General features: G+C 26.3%; 1 protein-coding gene across 2 annotated transcripts; it reads right to left on the reverse strand.

Annotated features, from left to right (window-relative positions):
* Positions 1-1,945: 1,945 nt before the first annotated feature.
* Positions 1,946-23,854, reverse strand: LOC135132086 (pyridoxal-dependent decarboxylase domain-containing protein 1). Of its 2 annotated transcripts, none has more exons than XM_064060017.1 (9): positions 23,317-23,854; positions 22,924-23,267; positions 12,064-12,305; positions 11,789-12,018; positions 11,667-11,738; positions 11,296-11,550; positions 11,173-11,244; positions 10,492-11,132; positions 1,946-2,923 (listed from the first exon to the last, which is right to left on the reverse strand). In XM_064060017.1, the coding sequence occupies exons 1-9, from the start codon at positions 23,413-23,415 to the stop codon at positions 2,473-2,475; spliced, it is 2,406 nt and encodes an 801-aa protein (XP_063916087.1). In that variant the 5' UTR covers positions 23,416-23,854; the 3' UTR covers positions 1,946-2,472. The 2 variants fall into 2 exon arrangements, with proteins under 2 accessions (XP_063916087.1, XP_063916088.1); XM_064060018.1 differs by having other exon boundaries at positions 10,492-11,114; positions 23,317-23,853.
* Positions 23,855-24,098: the final 244 nt, after the last annotated feature.

Consider the following 24,098-nt stretch of genomic DNA (forward strand, 5'->3'; position numbering starts at 1 on the left):
TGAGTAATATCCAGAAATTCCAGATTTTCTAAATGTTATAAAAATATCAGTCTTCGGATATGCCAGAATTCAACATTTTCCTCAGTTTTCAAGATCTCTAAGTCTTCCAGATTTTTCACACTTTCTAGATATTTCCAGATTTTGTAAAATTAATAGAACCCAAGAGTCTTTAAATCTTTGAAATTTTTGGAATCTCTGATAATAAAAAATAATTCGGGTGTTCAAGATCCCTAATACTTGTAGGATTTATAAAAATTAAAGAAAGCATTCTTCAGATTTTTAGGATTTTTGTTTTGTTTAGAGTCTTTGGAATCTTTAACATTTTTGTCATGTTAAGAGTTCATGCGTTTTTTACAAATTATAGAATCTCTGAAATATTTGGAACAGAATTTTAAAAACCTTTGAGTCCTTAGAATCTTAAAATCTTTGGAAATTTTGGATACTTCAGAATTAGTAGAAATTTTATAAAGTTTAGAATTTTTATAATTTCTAGGAACATTAATACTTCCAAGATCTTTACAATTTTTAAGATTTTGTTGAACGTTTCTTCAATTTAGAACTTTAGTTTATTTAGCATCTTTGGTGTCTTTACAATTCGCAAATTCTAGTGTATGAAAACTAAGATTTTTATAATGTGTAAAGTCTTTAGAATTTTTAAAAGGTTTAAATATTTCAAATATTTGGAAACTTTGGAATTTTTAGAATATCCACTATCTTTAAGATTGTGTAAACTTTTGACATTTTGAGATTTAATATTTTTTTATTTTATTTTAATTTTTGGGAATTTTCGTAATTTACAAAATCTTCAAAATTTTCAGAATGTTCAGGTTTTGCAAAATTTCTAAAATTATCAGACTCCAGTTATATCAGAATTTTGAAATTCAACTTTTTCCAATATTTTCAAGATTTCTAGGTCTACCTCATTTTTCTCACACATTCTAAATTTTTTCAGATTTCCTAAAATTTATTTATTTTGGAATCTCTAGAATCTTTACAGTCTCCAAAATTTATGATAATAATAATTAGGGTGTTCATTTTCAATTTAAGAAAGCATTTTTCCGATCTTCACGATTTTTGTCTTCTTTAAAGTCTTTGGAATTTTTAAAATTTTTGGCATTTTAAGAGTTCATGCGATTTTTACAAGTTTTAGAATATTTTGGCTTTTTGGAATTTCTCTAGAACCTTTAGAATCTTTCAGGTATTCGTAACAGAATTTAGCTAGCTTTTGACCCCTTAAAGTCCTTAGCACCTTTAGACCCTTTAGAGTTTTTCCAATCTATGAACATTTTGAACACTTTGGGAATTACTAGGAGTTTTATAAAGCCTAAAATTTCTGCAATTTCTAGGTTCTTTAAAATTTTTAAGATTTTGTTGGATCATTTTTTTATATAGAACATTAAAACTTTAGTTTATTTAAAATCTTAAGTGTCTTTACAATTCGCAATTTCTAGTGTATCTTATCCGTGAAAGTTTTTATGCTTTGTGAATCTTTCAAACCACTTTGGAATCTCTAGAATCTAGAATCACTAGAATTTCTATAATCTTAGAGCTTTTAAATTTTCATTATTTTTAGATACTTCAGTATCTCTAGAATTTTAAATATTTTTATATCTTTAGGATTTTTAGTCTTTCGAATTTTTAAATATTTAGAATCTGTGGAATTCTCGAAATTTTTTAAATCCCTGAAATCCCTTTAGAATTTTTAAATTCCCAGTTTTGGAGTCTTTAGAGTCTTTTGCAACCTTGAAAGCCTTACATCCTTTGTAAGGGTTAAAATATTTGGTACTTTCCATAAATTCGGTCAGAATTTTAGAATTTCTGTCATTTCTAGGATTAACACTGTACAAAGATTCATCTAACCTATTTTTTTTTTTAATAATATTTGTTTCCTCTTACCTTACTTCTCAGGAGGTACTTTAAGTTAAGTAATAAGTTTAAAATTCGGTTAAGTCTTATAGTATAATTTATTAAAAATCAACGCATCTTAAGCTTCTTTGGTACAATATTAATAAAACAATGTGCAAATAACTTTAGGGTATCCCACCGTATCAATAAAAATACTGAGGATTAGAAATCTATTACTTTCATCTACATAACTCAACGTAACCTATAAAATAAAAAATAAAAACAAAGACTGCATAAAGTAGTAAATTTTACAAAGTTACAAACTATTCTTATAAGTTACTACAATAACTTGAACAGAATCGCGGTTATACATGTCACTATATTGTTCCTTACACACTTTAAAAAGAACATAACTCCTAGTTATTTACACTTCAGAAAGTAAAAAAATATAATACTGTAAAAAAATTTAGAGTTATCAAATAACAAAAAACAAAAACCTGTGCATCCGCCCGTCCAGGACAAATGTGACCTACGGCAAGAGAAACCTCGTTCGTAATTGAAAACATCTCAACAGCCTCCAACGCGACTAACTCTAAATCAACAACAATAAAGCTCGAAATGACAGATTTAAGGCGTCAGTACTTTTGTTTCAGTCTGTGAAGAACTCTTCCTATTACTACTCTGTACCTTACTGCTATCTTTAGGAACCTCTCGCTCGTTCTCTATCTTAACCCCCTGACTTGACGCGTGACTACTGGATCGAGAGTGACTGCCCCCCACGGGCGTTTGCACCTGGGGGGTCGGCGGGCTCTTGGCCCCCGGATTTAAGCCGCTGAGCTGCATGTGGTACTTGTAGATGTTTTCCGTGGATTCGACGACCCCTTGGGTCAAATTCAGGCTTCGTCCCCGCACTCCGGTCTCCTTGGTCTTCGGTGACCACCAGTTCACGAAAGTACCCACCACGGGTACCTGCCTCAGGATGCCCTCCTGCCATAAGCGCTCTTCGTTCTCTTTCTGGAGGTCGAGCGTCGCCGTCTCGATGCCGCGTTTCACGATTTCGCTCATGGAGTCGAGGACCCTGTTAAAAAAAAATGGTTGAAGAATATTTCGCCCAACAAATTCCGCTTCTTTGAAAAATTATAATAGTTATTTCTGTATCAAGGTCATAAAGAAGAACTTTTTCGGCCGATCGGAAGTTTGAGGCCGAGGCATACAATCAGACGAGGCCCAAAAAGTTCTCTTTGGCCGAGGTACACACAACAATTTTTACGCGACCAAAAAATTAGTTATTAGTAATTAGTTATGTAAGTGGTTTTGAGATTAGAAAATCTTTTTTCGTTTCTACAAAAAAAAAAAAAATGGTACGGTCAAAAACAAGGCCAAGGACGCAAAAGTAAGTTTTCGACATCTGTTTCGATTTTTTTTTCTTGAATTTTGAGATTTTGTAATTTTTAGTTTTTCAATTTTTCGATTCTTTAAATTTTCGTTTCTTCAACTTTTTGATTTGGAATTTTTCGTTCCGGTTTTCCATTTTCTCTATTTCTAGAATTTTTCGATTTTTCAATGTTTCGATTTTGTAATTTTTTGTTTTGTAAATTTTTCGTTTTTTTGTTCCTTCAATTTTCGATAGGCAACTCTTCGAGTTTTCATTTTGAGTTTTTCAGTTTTGCGATTTTCCAACTTTTTGTTTCAGTCTCAAAATTTTTCAATTTTTCGATTTTCCAACTTTCTGATGTTTCAATCTTTAGATTTTGCAATTTTTCGGCTCGCAATTTTTTCATTTTTCATTTTTTTTTTTTTTGTTTGTTCAATTGTCCAAACATTTTTGTTTCTGAAGTTTTCAATTTTTCAATTCTTTAATTTTTCATTTATTCAAATTTTTCGTTTCGGTTTATTTGCGTTATTTTTTCAAGTTTTCGATTTTTCAATGCTGCGACTTTATTATTTTTTGTTTATGCAATTTCAATTTTTCATTTTTTTCCGATTTTACGATATGTAAACCAAGAGTTGAGTTTTTGTTTCGAAATCTTTCAGTTTCTGATTTGCAATTTTTTGTTTTGCGTTTTTTTCTCTAATTTTTTAATTACTATATTTTTCGATGTTTCAGTTTTATAATTTTTTGTTTTTCAATTTTAATTTTTTCAGTTTCTCGTTTCTTCAAATTTTCGACTTGAGATTTATGAATTTTTCATTTTATTTCTTCAATTTTTAGAACTTGCAATTTTTCGATTTAGATTTGCTCGAGTTTTCAATTTCTAATTTTTCAGTTTTTCGATTCTTGAATTTTTCATTTCTTCAAATTTTCTTCGACTTTTCACTTTTTAATTTTTCAATTTTTTGTCTTCAGTTTTTCAAATAGCAATTTTTCATTCCGGTTTTTCGGTTTTTCTTTTTTTTTTTTTCAATTTGTCGGTTTTTCAATGTCCTGATTTTATATATATATTTTTTTTTCAATGTGAAATTTATCATTTTTTTCATTTCTTCAATTTATAATTTGTTTTATTTTTCGTTTTTTCAGTTTTAGATTTTTCAGTTTCTCAATTTTTCGTTTTTTCGTTTCTTCAATTTTTTTAATTTTCATTTTAAATATGTGATAATAATTCTAATTTTAAAGTCAGTTTTACAATTTTTCAATTTTTCAATTAGTAGAATTTTAAACTGTTTCATTTACTCAATTTTTCAAATTTCAATGTTTAATTTTTCAGTTTTTCCATATTTAATTCTGAAACAAATTGAAAAATTGAAAAATTTAAATCAACAATTGAAGCACAAAAATTTGAAGAATAACAAATTGAAAAACTTGAAACTAAAAAATCTAAAATTTAAAAATTAAAACTTGAAAATGACAAATAAAAAAATGAAATATCCTAAAATAAAAAATCGAAAAAATGAAAATTAAATTTTCTAGAAATTGAAAAATCGAGAAATAATAACAACAATAATCGAAAAATTAATGCTGGTCATTTCCGGGCCAGTGGCAGGCCCTAAAATAATCTATTCTACAGACTAAATACTTTCGAAACGAAAAACTGAAAAATCGAAAAATTGAAATTTTCAAAAGTGGAAAAATCGGAAAATCCAAAATAGAGAAACTGAATTAAAAAAATACCTAGAATAATGAAAACTTGAAAAATAGAAGAAAATAACGAAACGATAAACTGAAAAATCGAAAAATTTTAAAAATAGAACATTTGAAAAGTCTGAGAATTGAAAAATCAAAAAACTGAAACAACGAAACGCTGTGGAATCGAAGAATCAAAAAATAAAAAATTGAGAAATTGAAAAGTCGAAAAATTATAAAATGGAAAATTGCAAATCGGAAAATTGAAGGAACGGAAAAATTGAGAAATACGAAAATTGAAAGAATTGAAAAATTGAAAAATCGGATAATTGAAAAACTGAAAAATAAAAACTAAAATTGTACAATCGGGTAATAAAAAAAAGAGAAATTTAAAAATGAAAAAAACGAAGAAACGAAAAGCGGAAACATTGAAACACCGAAAACTTGAAAAATTAAAAATTAAAAGATTTAAAAATTGAAAAATTTAACAACTTTTTTCAATCTGAAATTTATCAATTTTTGCATTTTTCAATTTTTCGGGGTCCAATTTTAGATGTTTATTAATTTTCCTTTTTTCAATTATTGATTTGCAATTTTTCTAGTTTTCACTTTAAATATGTTATAATTATAATTTTTAAAATATTTACATTTTCAATTTTACAATATTAGAATTTCTCCATTTTTCAATTATTGCAATTTAAAAGCTTTCATTTATTCGATTTTTCAATTTTTCGATTTTGTTTTTTTTAGTTTCTCGATATTTAATTTTAAAAAAAAATGAAAAATCGAAAAACTGAAATCACAATTGAAGAACGAAAAATTGAAAGATAACAAATTGAAAGATAACAAATTGAAAAATTTCAAACTGAAAAATCAAAAATTGAGAAATCAAAAACTAAGAAACAAAAATTTGAGAACTGAAAAATTTTAAATTTAAAAATAAAAAATTGAAATATCCTAAAACAAAAAATCGAAAAACTAAAAACTTGAAAAATTAAATTTTATAGAAATTGAAAAATCGAGAAATAATAATAATAATAATCTAAAAATGAATGCTGGTCATTTCCGGGTCTATGGGCCATCTTTAAATAATCTAATTCCAATTAAATAATTCAGAAACGAAAAACTGAAATATCGAAAAATTGCAATTTTGAAAAGTGGAAAAATCGGAAAATCCAAAGAGATAAATTGAAGAACCAAAAAATTAAAATACCTAGAATATTGACAACTTGAAAAAAAAAGAAAATGAAGAAACGATAAAATAAAAAAACGAAAAAAATTTAAAATGGAAAATTTTAAGTCTGAGAATTGAAACATCAAAAACTCAAAAAAACGAAACGCTGTGAAATCGAGGAGTTAAAAAATTAAAAATTGAGAAATTGAAAAATCGATAAATTAAAATAATAATTAGAAACTGAAACGTCGGAAAATTATAAAATGGAAAATTGAAGGAACGAGAAATTGCGAAATCGGATAACTGAAAAATTAAAAAAACAACATAACAAAAAAAACGAAAAATGGAAACGTTCAAACACCGAAAAATTAAAATATTAATAATGGAAAAATCACAAACTAAAAAAATCAAAAATTCTAAATTCTAAATTTGACAATTCAAAAATTGAAATATCAAAAATTGAAAAATTAAAAATTCAAAAACTTTTCTTTTTTCAATGTGAAATTTATGAATTTTTGCATTTTTCAATTTTTCGGGTTTCAGTTTTATTTTTTAATTTTTCGTTTTGCTTAATTTTAAATTTTTCAGTTTCCCGATTTTTTAATTATTCGTTCCTGCAATTTTTCACAACAATTTGGAATTTAAAACTTTTTCATTTATTCGATTTTTCAATTTTTCGATTTTTAATTTTTCTATTTCTCGCTCTTTTTGAAAAAACAACTGAAAAATCGAAAAATTGAAATCAACAATTGAAGAACGCAAAATTGAAGAACAAAAAAATGAAGAATGAAAAATTGAAGAATAACAAATTAGAAAAAATAAATATCCTAAAATAAAAAATCGAAAAACTGAAAGTCGAAAAAATTAAAATTTTCAAGTGATAAAACTGGAAAATTCAAACTAGAGAAACTGCATAATAAAAAATTAAAATACCTACAATATTGAAAACTTGAAAAATAAAAGAAAATAAAGAAACGATAAACTGAAAAATCCAAAAATTTTTAAAACAGAAAATTTTAAAAGTCTAAGAATTGAAACATCAAAAACTCAAAAAAAATTAAACGCTGAGAAATTGAAAAATCGAAAAACTAAACTGTAAACTGGAAAAATTATAAAATGTAAAAATTGCAAATCGGAGAATTGAAAGAACGAGAAATTGAAAAATCGGATAATTGAAAAATTGAAAAACCGAAAAATGGAAAAAACGAAAATTACAATCGGGAAATAAAAATTTGAGAAATTTTAAAAATCAAAAAAATTAAAAAATCAAAAAAAGTAAAAGTGGAAACATTGAAACACCGAAAAATTGAAAAATTAATAATGGAAAAATTGCAAGTTGAAAAGTCAAAAATTGAAAAAATCAAAAATTGAGAAATTGAAAAATCCAAAAATTAAAATGTATTTAGAAACTGAAAAATCGAAAAGTTATAAAATGGAAAATTGCAAATCGGAGAATTGAAGGACCGAGAAATTAAGAACACCGAAAATTGAAAAATAAAAAAAACGAAATTTACAATCGGGAAGTAAAAAACTGAGAAATTTAACGGATCAAAACATCAAAAAAATGAAAAGTGGAAACATTGAAACATTGTAAAATTGAAAAAACCAAAATTTAGAAAACGAAACGCTGGGAAATCTAGGAATTAAAAAATTAAAAATTGAAAAATTGAGTAATTAGAAACTGAAAAGTCGAAAAATTACAAAATGGAAAATTGCAAATCTGAGAATTGAAGGAACGAGAAATTGACAAATCCGAAAATTAAAAAACCGGATAGTTCAAAAATTGAAAAACCGAAAAATGAAAAAAACGAAAATTACAATCCGGAAATAAAAAATTGAGAAATTTTAAAAATCAAAAAAACGAGAAGTGAAAACACTGAAACACCGAAGAATTGAAAAATTAATAATGAAAAAATTGCAAGTTGAAAAGTGAAAAATTGAAAAAATCAAAAATTGAAAAATTGAAAAATCGAAAAATTAAAATATGTATTTAGAAACTGAAAAGTCGAAAATTGCAAATCGGAGAATTGAAGGACCGAGAAATTAAGAACACCGAAAATTTAAAAATAGACAAATTGAAAAATCGGATCACTGAAAAATCGAAAAACCGAAAAATGAAAAAAAGAAATTTACAATCGGGAAGTAAAAAATGAGAAATTTAACGAATCAAAACATCAAAAAAACGAAAAGTGGAAACATTGAAACACTGAAAAATTGAAAAATTAATAAAAGAAAAATTTGCAAGTTGAAAAATCAAAACGCTGGGAAATCAAGGAATTAAAAAATTAAAAATTGAGAAATTGAAAAATCGAAAAATTAAAATAATAATTACAAACTGAAACAACAAGAAACATAAAATGAAAAAATTACAAATCGGAGACTGAAGCAACGAGAAATTGAGAAATCCGAAAAGTCAAAAAATTGAGAAATTGAAAAATTGAAAAACTGAAAAATGAAAAAAACGAAAATTACAATCGGGAAATAAAAAACTGAGACATTTAAAAATCATAAAATAAAAAAAACCGAAAAGTGAAAACACTGAAACACCGAACATCAATTTTTCAGGCTTCAATTTTAGATTTTTCAGTTTCTCGATTTTTGAATTTGTCGTTTCTTCAATTTTTTATTTGCAATTTTTCTAGTTTTAGTTTTCATTTTAAATATGTAATAATTATAATTTTCAAAATTTTGCACTTTTTTAACTTTACTATTTTAGAATTTTTCCATTTTTCAATTACTGACATTTAAAACTTTTTCATTTATTCGATTTTTCAATTTTTCGAGTTTTAATTTTTTAGTCCATTCGTTTTTTCTATTTTTCCAATTTTTCGGCTCATCAATTTTTACCGATTTTAAAGTTTCTCGTTTTTTAATTTGTCAATGTTTAAATTTTTACTGTTATTTACTGTTTTCTTCAATGATGTCCTAAATGTTATTAGTTGTAGAGCGTTTATATATGCCGATGATTTAAAAATAGCTAAAGTAATAAAAACGAACAGAGATTGTTTAGTTTTACAAGATAATGTAGATAAATTAGCGCTGTGGTGTGAACAGAATAAGTTAAGCCTTAATAAAAAAAAATGTAGAAAAATTACATTCTCCAGGAAAGACACTAATTTTAATTTTTATTACAATATTAATGGAACTTTGCTAGAAAACTGTAATCAAATACGCGATTTAGGCATAATTGTAGACTCTGCATTGTCATTTGTTCCTCATATCATTGATATAACAAATTCAGCTATCAAAACACTTGGCTTCATCTGTAGAAATACTAAAGAATTTAATAATATTTTATGTATTAAACAGCTTTATTATAGTCTAGTTAGGTCAAAGTTAGAATACTGTTCTATAATTTGGAGACCTCATCACCAAATTTATATTAATATTATAGAAAACGTTAACAGGAAATTTGCTAAGTATCTGTATTTTAAAATGTTCAACTGTTATCCTGTTAGTCATTGTAACCAGAGAGCTCTTCTTAATATAGTGAATGAAAATTTTCTCGAGTATAGACGAAATATTGCTTGTTTTGTATTTTTGCAGAAATTGGTGCGTGGTGATATATTCTGTCCAGCGTTACTAAATAATATTAACTTTTGTGTTCCTCGTTTATTGTGCAGAAATCCATCCACTTTTTACTATCAAATTCCAAATTCTTATCATCACTTTAATAGCCCCTTAATTACATGTTTTAGACTTTATAATAACTGTACTTTAGACGATAGCATTGATATTTTTCACGCTAATTTTAATAAAGCATCTTTCAAAAAAAAGTTATTAGCACGATATGCACAATAATATATGTACATAATATTTGTTCTGATGTTAGATTTAATTTTTTTTTTTTTAGATTTTTTTTTAAATTGTAAGTTTAGTTTAAGCTAAATTTAATGTCTTTTTGTGTATACATGTCCACCATAGACTAACGTCTGTTGGAATGAATAAACGTATTATTATTATTATTATTATTATTAAATTTTTAGTTTCTTCGATTTTCCACTTTTCCGATTTTGCAATTTTTTGTTTATCCAGTTTTCCGATTTTCAACTTTTTCAACCAAAAATTGGAAAAATTGCTAAATAAAAAATCAAAAATGAAAAAACAAAAAAGTATAAAATGAAAAATCTAAAAATTGGAAAACAACTTGAAAAGTTGAAGAAACGAAAATTTCAAAAATTGAAAATCCTAAAAATCGAAAAAGCTGAAAAATTCAAACATTAAAAATTGAGAAATTGAAATACAGCAAAGTGAAAATTTGCAATATCGAAAAATTGTAATATTGAAAAATCAAAAAATAAAAATATTGGATGTCATTTTAAAAAATTTTAAAAAATACTGTTTTACTAACAACTCAAGGGTCCATCCTGCGACCATACTTATTCATCGCTTTCACGACTGAGCCACTCACCTCGAATTCTCCTCCACCGACTGTCCCACCCTGATCACCAAATTCAGCAACTCCTCGACATCCGACTGCGGCGTCAACATCCCGAACCGCACACACATCAGCCCATCAGCGCCCTCTCCCAGCGAGAACGCCGAATCAGTAGACCTCAACGAATCCACCAGTGCCATGTTCAAATTATTCAGCTCCTCCTTAGCTTGATCAGTCAGAAGCTGCTCCCACCCTTCGGGGGCGTACCTGACGCCCCCCAGCCCCGCCCAATCCGGCAAATCCACGATTTTCAGAACCGGCGACTCCGAAACCAGCTTAATAAAAGTTTCCTTGTGCTGGATAGTCGCCCTCAGGATCACCAGTTGCTGCTCCAGACATTGCACAAACCCCTGGATTTCCTCGGTGCTCGGCTGCTGCCCCGACGAGTTTTCGAAGGGGCAAAACCGCAGCACCACCCCCACGTTCTCCAACTCGCAGATGTCGATGGGCACCTGGGGGGCGTCCAGCTGGAGGATCTGCCCCAGCCAGGAGTTGAGCTTGTCGTAGTACGGAGGCACTTTAGTGAGGGTTTCGCCTTCGCTCAGTTCGGGGGTGAATTGGAAGACTACGCAGCAGGCGGTCGATTCGAACAGCATCTGGATGGGGGGCGCAGTCTTATTAAAACCTAAAAGGGGCTCAAATCGCACTACTTACATTTATGTTAGCTGGTTTGGATATCAGTTCTGAGACTGTGTAACTGCCGCTTTCACCGCCGGGTTTTTGACTCTGGAAGTGTCAATTAGTACCAACCTGGAAACTTGACGGGGATAAAGTTACCAAAACTCTGACGTGACGGTAGCGGTCTAAAGCTGCCCATAGCCTCTCGCTGGAAAGGAAATCGTCCCGTATTCTAGAGTGGACGCCGTCTTTGCCTAAGCCTTGTAAAGCCGCCCATAGCGGTAAAGCCAAAATCCGCCGACCTTGATGGTCGTTGTTTAAGCCTGCTAATAGTGGAAGAGTGCTTTCTCGGGTTGCCCCCACTTGTTTATTGCGATTGGCATTAGATGAAGACTCCCAAAGCCTATACAAAGTCTGTCTGTCATTAAAGAAAATCACTCATCTAGCAGTCTTTGAAATTTAATGTTTGACATTTATGTCAAATAAAGTGTCACCGCAATACCAACATAAAAAAAAATTGACAAGGATACGACCATGGGCAAGCCAGGAATACCAAGCCAACTACCTAAAGATAACGTGTAACTGTCAGCAACTGGAGGAATCTGAAAACATTTTTAAGACACAGACTTTTTAAGACCCATTTATTACATACATGTCCATTTCTCTGATAATTAGGTAAAGCCAAAGCTGCTAAACTGTGCCCCCTTAAATGCAACCAAGCGTCGTGAAGCCTACACAGTTCCTTAATTCTGGTGATGTTGTCAACGTGGCCCGTGATTGGAGTCCCGGCATCGGCTATGACAATCAAGGGGGCTCTCCCTGCACTAACGTCATCGGCTAGCATTTTTTGCAACGAGGCGACGTCCATGGTGTACTGTGAGCCTGTCAACAGTCATTATATTGACGTTTTGGGAACTATAAACTTACCGAAGTGTGTGTTCACAGGTACTGGTCTAACGCAAGCCAGTGGTAGCCCTAATTGTCTGCACAGGTGCTGTACTACCACGAGGGGGCTCGCGACGCTACTGTAGATGGTGGGTAGTGATGAGGTTAATGCCAGGGCTCCGTCTTCTAAATATCGGGGGTATTTGTAGTGTAACATCATTCGTGTAACCCTGACTAGGCCTTCGAGGTGGTCGTCGTGGTAGAAAGATGAGGAATCGAGAAAACTTTACAAGAGGTTAGGAAGTTGTACTTTCGGTGGTCTGGTAATCGTCAAAAATGTTGCGAATTTTATGTGTCTGGTGGCGGGATATTTATTCTCATTTAAAAACAATTGACAACAATCGGTCCAGTACTTTCGGAGATTGTCTGTCTAATAAAAATCCGGCACGGCAGACAGACGGACAGACAGACAGAAACGGGAGACCTATTTCTTCGTACTCTAGGGGTCATGCAAGGTCGAGAAAACGTAGAAGTAGAGAGTCGAACATCCCTCGGCCCTGAAGTACAGCCCGACAAATCCCCTTCTTTGGAAAATTATAACAATTGTTTACGATTTTTGTTCTCTGATAATCCCTATAAAGTAAAAAATAGCCTTCTTGACTGGAATTTTTGAATCATTCAATTTTTCTTTTTTTGCAATTTTTCGAGTTTTTTTTTCAATTTCTCAATTTTTCGCAATTTTTGGATTTTACAATTTTTCGTTTTGAGTTTCTTTAATTTGTAATTTTTCGTTTTTTCAAATTTTTGATTTGTAATTTTCCATTCTTCATTTTAAATATGTAATACTTAATAATAACTTTTAAAATATTTCACTTTTTCAATAAAATTTTTCCATTTTTCAATTATTGGATTTTAGAACTTTTTCATTTATTCCACTATTCAATTTTTCTATTCCTCAATTTTCGAATTGTAATTTTTTGTTTCGGCTTTTTATTTGCTTTATATTTAAATTTTTCTATTTTTTCAATGACCAGATTTTATAATTTTTTATTTTTCAATTTAATTTTTCATTTTTTGTTTCTTCAATTTTAAGATATTCAATTTTTCGATTTTCCAACTTTTGGATGACACAATTTTTCATTTTTCAATTTTTCATGTCTTCGATTTTTCGGTTTTTCGATGGTCTTATTTTATGATTTTTCATTTTTTTTCAATGTGAAATTTTTTAATTTCTGGATTTTTCAGATTCACGATTGTTCAATTTTTCGATTCTTCGATTTTTCGATTTGCAATTTTTAGATTTTTTAATTTTTCGTTTTTGCAATTTTAGATTTTTCAGTTTCGTGTTTCAATTTTACAATTTTTTCATTTTTCAATTATATATCGGCTTTTAAATTGTTCCATTTATTCGACTTTTCAATTTTTCAATTCCTCAAGTTTTAATTTTTTTATTTCTTAAGTTTTTCGATTTGCAATTTTTCAAGTTTAAGTTTTTCAATTTTTCAACTTTTGAATTTTTCAATTTTTTGATTTAAGTTTTTGAAGTTTTGAATTTTTAATTTTTCAATTTTTCGAATCTTTAATTTCCCAATTTTTGATTTTTTTTTTGTTTCTTCAGTTTTACGATATTCGGTTTTTCGATTTTTCATCTTTTGGATGTTTTAATTTTTGTGTTTTGCAATTTCACGAGATTTCAATTTTTAATTTTTCGATTTTTCAGTTTTTCCAATTTAAAATTTTTCAATTTCATAATTTTTCTGATTTTATGATTTTTTGTTTTTTCAATTTCAATTTTTCATTTTTTTCCATTTTTCGATCTGCAACTCTTCGAGATGTCATTTTTAATTTTTTTAATTTTTCGTTTTTCCACTTTAAAATTTTTCAATTTCATAATTTTTTTAATTTTTCGGTTCTTTAATTTTTGTTAGCAATTTTCACATTTTTCATTTTCTATATGTAAGAATAACAATAATTTTTAAAATACTTTACTTTTTCAATTACAAAAGTTTTCCATTTTTCAATTATTGGATTTTAAAACTTTTTAATTTATTCCACTTTTCAATTTTGGTTTCGGTTTTTTATTTGCCTTATTTTTTAAATTTTTCGATTTTTCAATGTCCTAATTTATTTTATAATTTTTTTAATTTCAATTTTTCACATTTTTTTTGTTTCTTCAATTCGACAATATGGAACTCTAGAGTTTTAATTTTTAATTAACCATAAAAATATTTTTTTTATCAATTTTTAGGTGTTACAATTTATCGAATTGCAATTTCACAAGTTTTTCAATTTTTCATGTCTTCAATTTTTCGATTCGCAGTTTTTATTTCGGCTTTTTTATTTTTTTCCATTTTTCGGTTTTTCAATGTCCTAATTTTATAATTTTTCTTTTTTTTTTAGTGTAAAAATTTTAACTTTTGAATTTTTCAATTTTACATTTTTTAATTTTACGTTTTTTCAATTTTAGCTCTTTCACTTTCGCGATTTTTCAATTTTTCGTTTCTTCTATTTTTTATTTGCAATTTTTCTAGTTTTCACTTTAAATATGTTGTAATAATTATAATTTTTATAATTTTCCACTTTTTCAAATTTACAATTTTAGAATTTTTCCACTTTTCAATGTTTTTTTTTTCATTTTTCATTTTCGCGATATTTAATTTTGAAAAAACTGAAAAATCCAAAAATTGAAATCAAGAATTATAAAAACTGAAAAATCAAAAATTGAGAAACAAAAAATTGAGAACACAAAAATTGAAATTCTAAAATTAAAAAAAATAAAAATTTAAAAAAACGAAATATCCTAAAATAAAAAATTGAAATACTGAAAAATCGATAAAAATTAACACATAATTTTTAAAATTTTTTCACATTTTCAATTTTACGATTTTAAAATTTTTCAATTTTTTTTACTTCTTCAATTTTTAATTTTTCGATTTTATAATCTCTCGACCTTTCAACTTATCGAATCAAAAATTGGAAACATTGCAAAATTTTACAATGAAAAATCAAAAATGAAAAAACCAAAAAGTATAAAATAAAAATTTCATTTTGTTAATTCTTCAATATTTATGATTTTTCAATTTTTCATGTCTTCAGTTTTTCGAATTACAATTTTACGATTTTAACGTTTTTCCATTTTTATATTTTTCGATTTTTGTGTGTTCAATTTTTCGATCTGTCGGTGTTATAGTTTTTCGACTTTACAGTTTTGAAGATTCTATAATTTTTCGATTGTACAATTTTTGAGTTTTCCAGTTTTTCGATTTATATTTTTTGGATTTTTTAGTGTCTGGATTTTTAGTTTATCAATGATTCAATTTCTCTGTTCTTCAGTTCTTCGATTTGGAATTTTTCGATTTTTCAATATTTTCCAGATTTTTTAGTTTTTCGATGTTTCAACTTTTCGATTTTTTTAATTTTTCGATTTCTCAATTTTCTGATGTTTCAGATTTATAGTTTTTCCATTTTTTGCGTTTCTAAATTTTCGGTTTTTTTTTCATTTTTAAACTTTTCGATTCCTCGTTTAGATTTTTTGGTTTTAAATTGAAAAAAACTGCAAAACTGTAAAATAAAAAATCAAAAATGAAATATCTAAAATTAAAAAAAATTGTAAAACTAAAAATAAAAAAATTAAATATTCTAAAATAAAAGATCGAAAAAATGACACTTATAATTTTAAAAATTTTCACATTTTCAATTTTACGATTTTAGAATTTTTCCATTTTTCAATTTTTAGATTTCATAATTTTTGGGTTTTCCAATTTTTTCGATTCGATTCCTTATTTCTTCTTTCCAATCTTTCGTTTTTTAAGTTTCTCGATTTTTTTAGTTTTCCAATTTTTCAATATTTCATTTTTCGTTTTTTCAGTTTCTCGATTTTTCAATTTTTTCCAATTTTTTTGGTTTTTCGAATTTTAATTTTTCGATGTTTCCATCTTTCAACTTTTCGAATCAAAAATTGGAATAATTCCAAAATTTTAAAATGAAAAATCAAAAATGAAAAAACCAAAAAGTTTAAAATCAAAACTTCGAAATTTTCATTCTGTTGTTTCTTCAATCTTGATTTTGCAGTTTTTGGGTTTAAAATTTCTCTAGTTTTCAATTTCTGTTTTTCAGTTTTTTGATTCTTTAATTTTTCATTTTGGTTTTTATTTGCTTTATTTTGTCAACTTTTCGATGTTCCGATTTTATATTTTTTTCTATTTGTAATGTTTCAATTTTTCCCTATTTTTTTTTTGTTCCTTCAACTTTCATCGATTAATTTTTCAATTTTTCGATTTTTCAATTTTTCATATCTTCAGTTTATCGAATTTTATTGCAATTTATCATTTCGTTTTCTTTATTTTTTCAATTTGCCGTTCTTTCAATGTTGTATTTTATAATTTTTTTTCAATGTGAAATTTTTCAATTTTTGCATTTTTCAATTTTTCGAGTTTTCAATTTTAGATTTTTTTAATTTTTCGTAGTATCTATTTTATATTTTTCAGTTTAAATTTTTCGTTTCTTCAATTTTTGATTTGTAATTTTTCTAGTTTTGTAACAATAATCATATTTTTTTAAAGTTTTCTCTTTTTCAATTTGACAAATTTTAAAACTTTTCAATTTTTCAGTCTCTCGATATTTTAAATTTTCAATTTTTGGATATCTCAATGTTACAGTTTTTTCGACTTTACAGTATGGAAGGTTCTATAATTTTTCGATTGTACAATTTTTGGGTTTTCCACTCTTTTGATTAATTTTTTTTTTAATTTTTAAGTTTCTCGATTTTTCAAGTTTTCGAAATAAAAATTGAAAAAATTGTTAAATTGTAAAATGAAAAATCAAAAATGAAAAAAGTACAATTAAAAAAAAAAGATATTCTAAAATAAAAGATCGAAAAACTGAAAAGTCGAAAAATTAACACTTATAATTTTTAACATTTTTCACAATTTCAATATTACGATTTTAGAATTTTTTCATTTTTTGGTTATTGGATTATAATTTTTTTTCTCGATATTTAATTTTTAAATTTTTCGGTCTTTCAATTTTCAGGTTTTTCGACTTCAAATTTTTACTATCATTTTTCGATTTTAGAATTTTTTGGTTTTTTAATTTTTTCAATTCGATTCGTTTTTTCACCTATCCAATCTTTCGATTTTTAAGTTTCTCGATTATTAGTTTTTCAGTATTTCAATTTTTTGATTTTCCACTTTTAAGTTTTTTCAGTTTTTCGATTTTTCAATTTTTTCCGATTTTTTAGTTCTTCGATTTTACAATTTCTCCATGTTTAAACTTATCGAATCAAAAATTGGAAAAATTGCAAATTTTAAAATAAAAAATCAAAAATGAATAAACCAAAAAGTTTAAAATGAAAACTTTGAAATTTTCATTTTGTTGTTTCTTCAATATTTATGATTTTACTATTTTTCGATTTAAAATCTCTCTAGTTTTCAATTTCTATTTTTCAGTTTTTCAATTCTTTAATTTTTCATTTCTTCAATTTTTCGATTTTCAAGTTTCCATTTCGATTTTTTCTTGATTTTTTCAATTTGTCGTTTGTTCATTATCGTCATATTTTACAATTTTTTTTTCAATATGAAATTTTTCAATTTTTGCATAATTCAATTTTTTTTTATTTTTTTTTTTTTCTATTTTATATTTTTCAGTTTCAATTTTTCCTTTCTTCACATCTTCGATTTACAATTTTTCGATTTTTCAATATTTACCCGATTTTTTAATTCTTCGATTTTACAATTTCTCCATCTTTAAACTTATTGAATCAAAAATTGGAAAAATTGCAAATTTTAAAATGAAAAATCAAAAATGAATAAACCAAAAAGTTTAAAATGAAAACTTTGAATTTTTCATTTTGTTGTTTCTTCAATATTTATGATTTTACAATTTTTCGATTTAAGGTTTCTCTAGTTTTCAATTTCTATTTTTCAGTTTTTCGATTCTTTAATTTTTCATTTCTTCAATTTTTCGATTTTCAATTTTTCATTTCGATTTTTTCTTGATTTTTTCAATTTGTCGTTTTTTCATTATCGTCAGATTTTACAATTTTTTTTCAATATGAAATTTTTCAATTTTTGCATTTTTCATTTTTTTTAATTTTTTTTTCTATGTTGTATTTTTCAGTTTCAATTTTTCGTTTCTTCAGATCTTCGATTTACAATTTTTCGATTTTTCAATATTTTCCCCATTTTTTAGTTCTTCGATTTTACAATTTCTCCATCTTTAAACTTATCGAATCAAAAATTGGAAAAATCGCAAATTTTAAAATAAAAAATCAAAAATGAATAAACCAAAAAGTTTAAAATGAAAACTTTGAATTTTTCATTTTGTTGTTTCTTCAATATTTATGATTTTACAATTTTTCGATTTAAAGTTTCTCTAGTTTTCAATTTCTATTTTTCAGTTTTTCGATTCTTTAATTTTTCATTTCTTCAATTTTTCGATTTTCAATTTTTCATTTCGATCTTTTCTTGATTTTTTTACAATTTCTCCATCTTTAAACTTATCGAATCAAAAATTGAAAAAAATTGCAAATTTTAAAATGAAAACTTTGAATTTTTCATTTTGTTGTTTCTTCAATATTTATGATTTTACAATTTTTCGATTTAAGGTTTCTCTAGTTTTCAATTTCTATTTTTCAGTTTTTCGATTCTTTAATTTTTCATTTCTTCAATTTTTGCATTTTTCTTTTTTTTAATTTTTTTTTTTCTATTTTATATTTTCAGTTTCAATTTTTCGTTTCTTCAGATCTTCGATTTACAATTTTTCGATTTTTCAATATTTTCCCGATTTTTTAGTTCTTCGATTTTACAATTTCTCCATCTTTAAACTTATAGAAACAAAAATTGGAAAAATTGCAAATTTTAAAATGAAAAATCAAAAATGAAAAAACCAAAAAGTTTAAAATGAAAACTTTGAATTTTTCATTTTGTTGTTTCTTCAATATTTATGATTTTACAACTTTTCGATTTAAAGTTTCTCTAGTTTTCAATTTCTATTTTTCAGTTTTTCGATTCTTTAATTTTTCATTTCTTCAATTTTTCTTGATTTTTTCAATTTGTCGTTTTTTCATTATCGTCATATTTTACAATTTTTTTTCAATAAGAAATTTTTCAATTTTTGCATTTTTCAATTTATTTTTATTTTTTTTTTCTATTTTATATTTTTCAGTTTCAATTTTTCGTTTCTTCAGATCTTCGATTTACAATTTTTCGATTTTTCAATATTTTCCCGATTTTTTAGTTCTTCGATTTTACAATTTCTCCATCTTTAAACTCATCGAACCAAAATTGGAAAAATTGCAAATTTTAAAATGAAAAATCAAAAATGAATAAACCAAAAACTTTAAAATGAAAACTTTGAATTTTTCATTTTGTTGTTTCTTCAATATTTATGATTTTACAACTTTTCGATTTAAAGTTTCTCTAGTTTTCAATTTCTATTTTTCAGTTTCTCGATTCTTTAATTTTTCATTTCTTCAATTTTTCTTGATTTTTTCAATTTGTCGTTTTTTCATTATCGTCATATTTTACAATTTTTTTTCAATATGAAATTTTTCAATTTTTGTATTTTTCAATTTTTTTTTTCTATTTTATATTTTTCAGTTTCAATTTTTCGTTTCTTCAGATCTTCGATTTACAATTTTTCGATTTTTCAATATTTTCCCGATTTTTTTGTTCTTCGATTTTACAATTTCTCCATCTTTAAACTTATAGAAACAAAAATTGGAAATATTGCAAATTTTAAAATGAAAAATCAAAAATGAAAAAACCAAAAAGTTTAAAATGAAAACTTGAATTTTTCATTTTGTTGTTTCTTCAATATTTATGATTTTACAACTTTTCGATTTAAAGTTTCTCTAGTTTTCAATTTCTATTTTTCAGTTTTTCGATTCTTTAATTTTTCATTTCTTCAATTTTTCGATTTTCAATTTTTCATTTCGATCTTTTCTTGATTTTTTTACAATTTCTCCATCTTTAAACTTATCGAATCAAAAATTGAAAAAAATTGGAAATTTTAAAATGAAAACTTTGAATTTTTCATTTTGTTGTTTCTTCAATATTTATGATTTTACAACTTTTCGATTTAAAGTTTCTCTAGTTTTCAATTTCTATTTTTCAGTTTTTCGATTCTTTAATTTTTCATTTCTTCAATTTTTCTTGATTTTTTCAATTTGTCGTTTTTTCATTATCGTCATATTTTACAATTTTTTTTCAATAAGAAATTTTTCAATTTTTGCATTTTTCAATTTATTTTTATTTTTTTTTTCTATTTTATATTTTTCAGTTTCAATTTTTCGTTTCTTCAGATCTTCGACTTACAATTTTTCGATTTTTCAATATTTTCCCGATTTTTTAGTTCTTCGATTTTACAATTTCTCCATCTTTAAACTCATCGAACCAAAATTGGAAAAATTGCAAATTTTAAAATGAAAAATCAAAAATGAATAAACCAAAAACTTTAAAATGAAAACTTTGAATTTTTCATTTTGTTGTTTCTTCAATATTTATGATTTTACAACTTTTCGATTTAAAGTTTCTCTAGTTTTCAATTTCTATTTTTCAGTTTCTCGATTCTTTAATTTTTCATTTCTTCAATTTTTCTTGATTTTTTCAATTTGTCGTTTTTTCATTATCGTCATATTTTACAATTTTTTTTCAATATGAAATTTTTCAATTTTTGTATTTTTCAATTTTTTTTTTCTATTTTATATTTTTCAGTTTCAATTTTTCGTTTCTTCAGATCTTCGATTTACAATTTTTCGATTTTTCAATATTTTCCCGATTTTTTTGTTCTTCGATTTTACAATTTCTCCATCTTTAAACTTATAGAAACAAAAATTGGAAATATTGCAAATTTTAAAATGAAAAATCAAAAATGAAAAAACCAAAAAGTTTAAAATGAAAACTTTGAATTTTTCATTTTGTTGTTTCTTCAATATTTATGATTTTACAACTTTTCGATTTAAAGTTTCTCTAGTTTTCAATTTCTATTTTTCAGTTTTTCGATTCTTTAATTTTTCATTTCTTCAATTTTTCTTGATTTTTTCAATTTGTCGTTTTTTCATTATCGTCATATTTTACAATTTTTTTTTCAATAAGAAATTTTTCAATTTTTGCATTTTTCAATTTATTTTTATTTTATTTTTTCTATTTTATATTTTTCAGTTTCAATTTTTCGTTTCTTCAGATCTTCGATTTACAATTTTTCGATTTTTCAATATTTTCCCGATTTTTTAGTTCTTCGATTTTACAATTTCTCCATCTTTAACTTATCGAACCAAAAATTGGAAAAATTGCAAATTTTAAAATGAAAAATCAAAAATGAATAAACCAAAAAGTTTAAAATGAAAACTTTGAATTTTTCATTTTGTTGTTTCTTCAATATTTATGATTTTACAATTTTTCGATTTAAGGTTTCTCTAGTTTTCAATTTCTATTTTTCAGTTTTTCGATTCTTTAATTTTTCATTTCTTCAATTTTTCTTGATTTTTTTAATTTGTCGTTTTTTCATTATCGTCATATTTTACAATTTTTTTTTCAATAAGAAATTTTTCAATTTTTGCATTTTTCAATTTATTTTTATTTTTTTTTTTTTCTATTTTATATTTTTCAGTTTCAATTTTTCGTTTCTTCAGATCTTCGATTTACAATTTTTCGATTTTTCAATATTTTCCCGATTTTTTAGTTCTTCGATTTTACAATTTCTCCATCTTTAAACTTATCGAATCAAAAATTGGAAAAAATTGAATTTTTCATTTTGTTGTTTCTTCAATATTTATGATTTTACAATTTTTCGATTTAAAGTTTCTCTAGTTTTCAATTTCTATCTTTCAGTTTTTCGATTCTTTAATTTTTCATTTCTTCAATTTTTCTTGATTTTTTCAATTTGTCGTTTTTTCATTATTGTCATATTTTACTTTTTTTTTGAATATGAAATTTTTCAATTTTTGCATTTTTCAATTTTTTTTTCTGTTTTATATTTTTCAATTTCAATTTTTCGTTTCTTCAGATCTTCGATTTACAATTTTTCGATTTTTCAATATTTTCCCGATTTTTTAGTTTTTCGATTTTTCAACTTTTCGAAACAAAAATTTAAAAAAATTGAAAAATTGTAAAATGAATCTAAAAATTGGAAAGATTGTACATTTGACAAACTGAATAGACGAAAAATTATAAAGTCGAAACACTGAAAAATAAAAGGAAAAGAGGAAAATGAAAAATAAAAATTTTAAAAAAAAATTAAAAAAACAAAAATTGCAATATCGAAAAATTGAAAAAATTAAAGTTCAAAAATTTTGAGATGACGTCATCAATTTTTTGGGAGGGGATAAAAGATAAATTTGTATTAACAATTTCACGATTACCACAACCTTAAAATGTTTGCGAAATTTCAAAGCATTCAGTTTTGCAATTTCAAACATGTTTATATAAAATTTTGATTTTTTTTTCCAAAAATCTAAGTGTCTAGGGTGAAAACTCAAACGGACTCATACATCACAAGTGCAGGCGCATCTTATTTTATAAAATTAAAAAAATGTATTGTAAATTTTGGGCATGACGCCATCCCATTGGTGGTGGGAATGCTTGGCCAAATTTTGGTTGGCAACAATCAGTCTAGTTGTTCAAGAAATTATATATCTAATAAAAACTGATACATTGGCTTACACTCTAGAAGTAATAAAAAAACATCTCTATGAATTGTTAACAAACATCTCAAAAGTTAATGAGATGATGTCATCAACTGTCTAGAGGGGATTAAGTACAATAGTGAATTAAAAATCCCACTAACATTGTTTCTTAAATTAATAATACAATTTTTCAAACACTAGAAAAAATCATTTTGACAATTGACAGGCCAGTTGTAGTATTATTTATTATCCACCAGGTGACACTAACACCAACTCACCCAAATATCTGGCTGATCCACCGGGTGGTATCCGTGGTAAACCTGGTACTTAACCTCTGCATAATGGGCCTGTCTAACCCACTGCAGTACGCTGCGACGCAGTGTGAGACCATCACCAACTTCGCCACATTATCCAAAGTGTGAAAATTCAAAGGTTCCCCGTCCTCATCTACACTAATAAGACCCTGTATAATCTGTATGATTTCCTCGGTACGCTTCTGGTCCAACCCCAAAAACACAGTGGGTTGATTGTACGCCGCATCCGCCAGACTCAAGCCCTCGACGACCTGCTCCAATCTGCTCACGATTTCAGACGCTTCGATTGCTATTTCGCCCAACTGATTCTACAAGCCACTATTGAAAAAAAAAATCGTGAATTTTTGCGGGACTTACGTTTTTGGGGGTGGAGTTCGACATGTTGGCTTTCGTTATGTCCACATTTACCGATTTTTCGTTTTTACTTGTGTTTTTATCTTTCGGCGACGAAGCCATCGTGGCAGGTGAGTGTGAAATGTCAAAAATGTCAAAAAAATGACGCGACTTGCGGAATCGGTTGTCTTTGTCGGTTGGCGCGAGATAAGAAAGGATGCACGGTGGAGGTGGACTGGAGGCGGTGACGACTGGAAATATAACCTCACTTACAATTGCTGTGACACAAGTCGTAAATCATTTTTATTTTTGCGTTGTTAATGCATGGAAAAACACGCGAGGGTTTGTTCTATTGTTCAAGCCATAAAATTACCAATTAGTGAAAGCTCGTTACTGTTGGCAATGTTTTATTGATTTGTGGGAGGCATTTCTGCTAATAACAATTTTAAGTTTTAAGCCTGGATTTTATCAAAGTGTATTTAAATTTATTTAAAAGTTCAGTGCGCACGATAGTTGCTTATTTTTTTAAACGTTTTAAACGAAAAGTGGTGTTTGAACACTTGAATAATTAAACAGCTGTTTTCTGACGTAGCCAACATAAAAAAATGTAAATGAGATCTGACAAATGTCACTAGTAAGCAAGCCGTTTTGGGATTTATTAAAGTGAGGCTAATTTTTCACTTAAAGGAGAAATACGTTACGTTTGTGGCTCCAAAGGGACGAGTATTTTTGAACAGCTACGAATTTTTTGTGGTCATGTTGGCAGCGCAATGATTAATGCGTCAAAATAAACAAGTAAACGCGTG

The sequence above is a fragment of the Zophobas morio genome, unplaced genomic scaffold (genome assembly GCF_036711695.1).
Source record: "Zophobas morio isolate AGI-343-1 ecotype UQ-CSIRO unplaced genomic scaffold, CSIRO_AGI_Zmor_V1 ptg000021l, whole genome shotgun sequence".
NCBI classification, from domain to species: Eukaryota; Metazoa; Arthropoda; class Insecta; order Coleoptera; family Tenebrionidae; genus Zophobas; species Zophobas morio.

What these genes read in the sequence shown, in the direction of transcription:
- LOC135132086 (XM_064060017.1), bottom strand. Translation starts at nt 23,415, where the DNA reads ATGGCTTCGTCGCCGAAAGATAAAAACACAAGTAAAAACGAAAAATCG. An exon ending in TTCCTGGCTTGCCCATGGTC is followed by an intron (nt 11,551 to 11,666) that starts GTATCCTTGTCA and finishes AATGACAGACAG; the next exon opens with ACTTTGTATAGGCTTTGGGA. An exon ending in ACCGTCACGTCAGAGTTTTG is followed by an intron (nt 11,245 to 11,295) that starts GTAACTTTATCC and finishes TGACACTTCCAG; the next exon opens with AGTCAAAAACCCGGCGGTGA.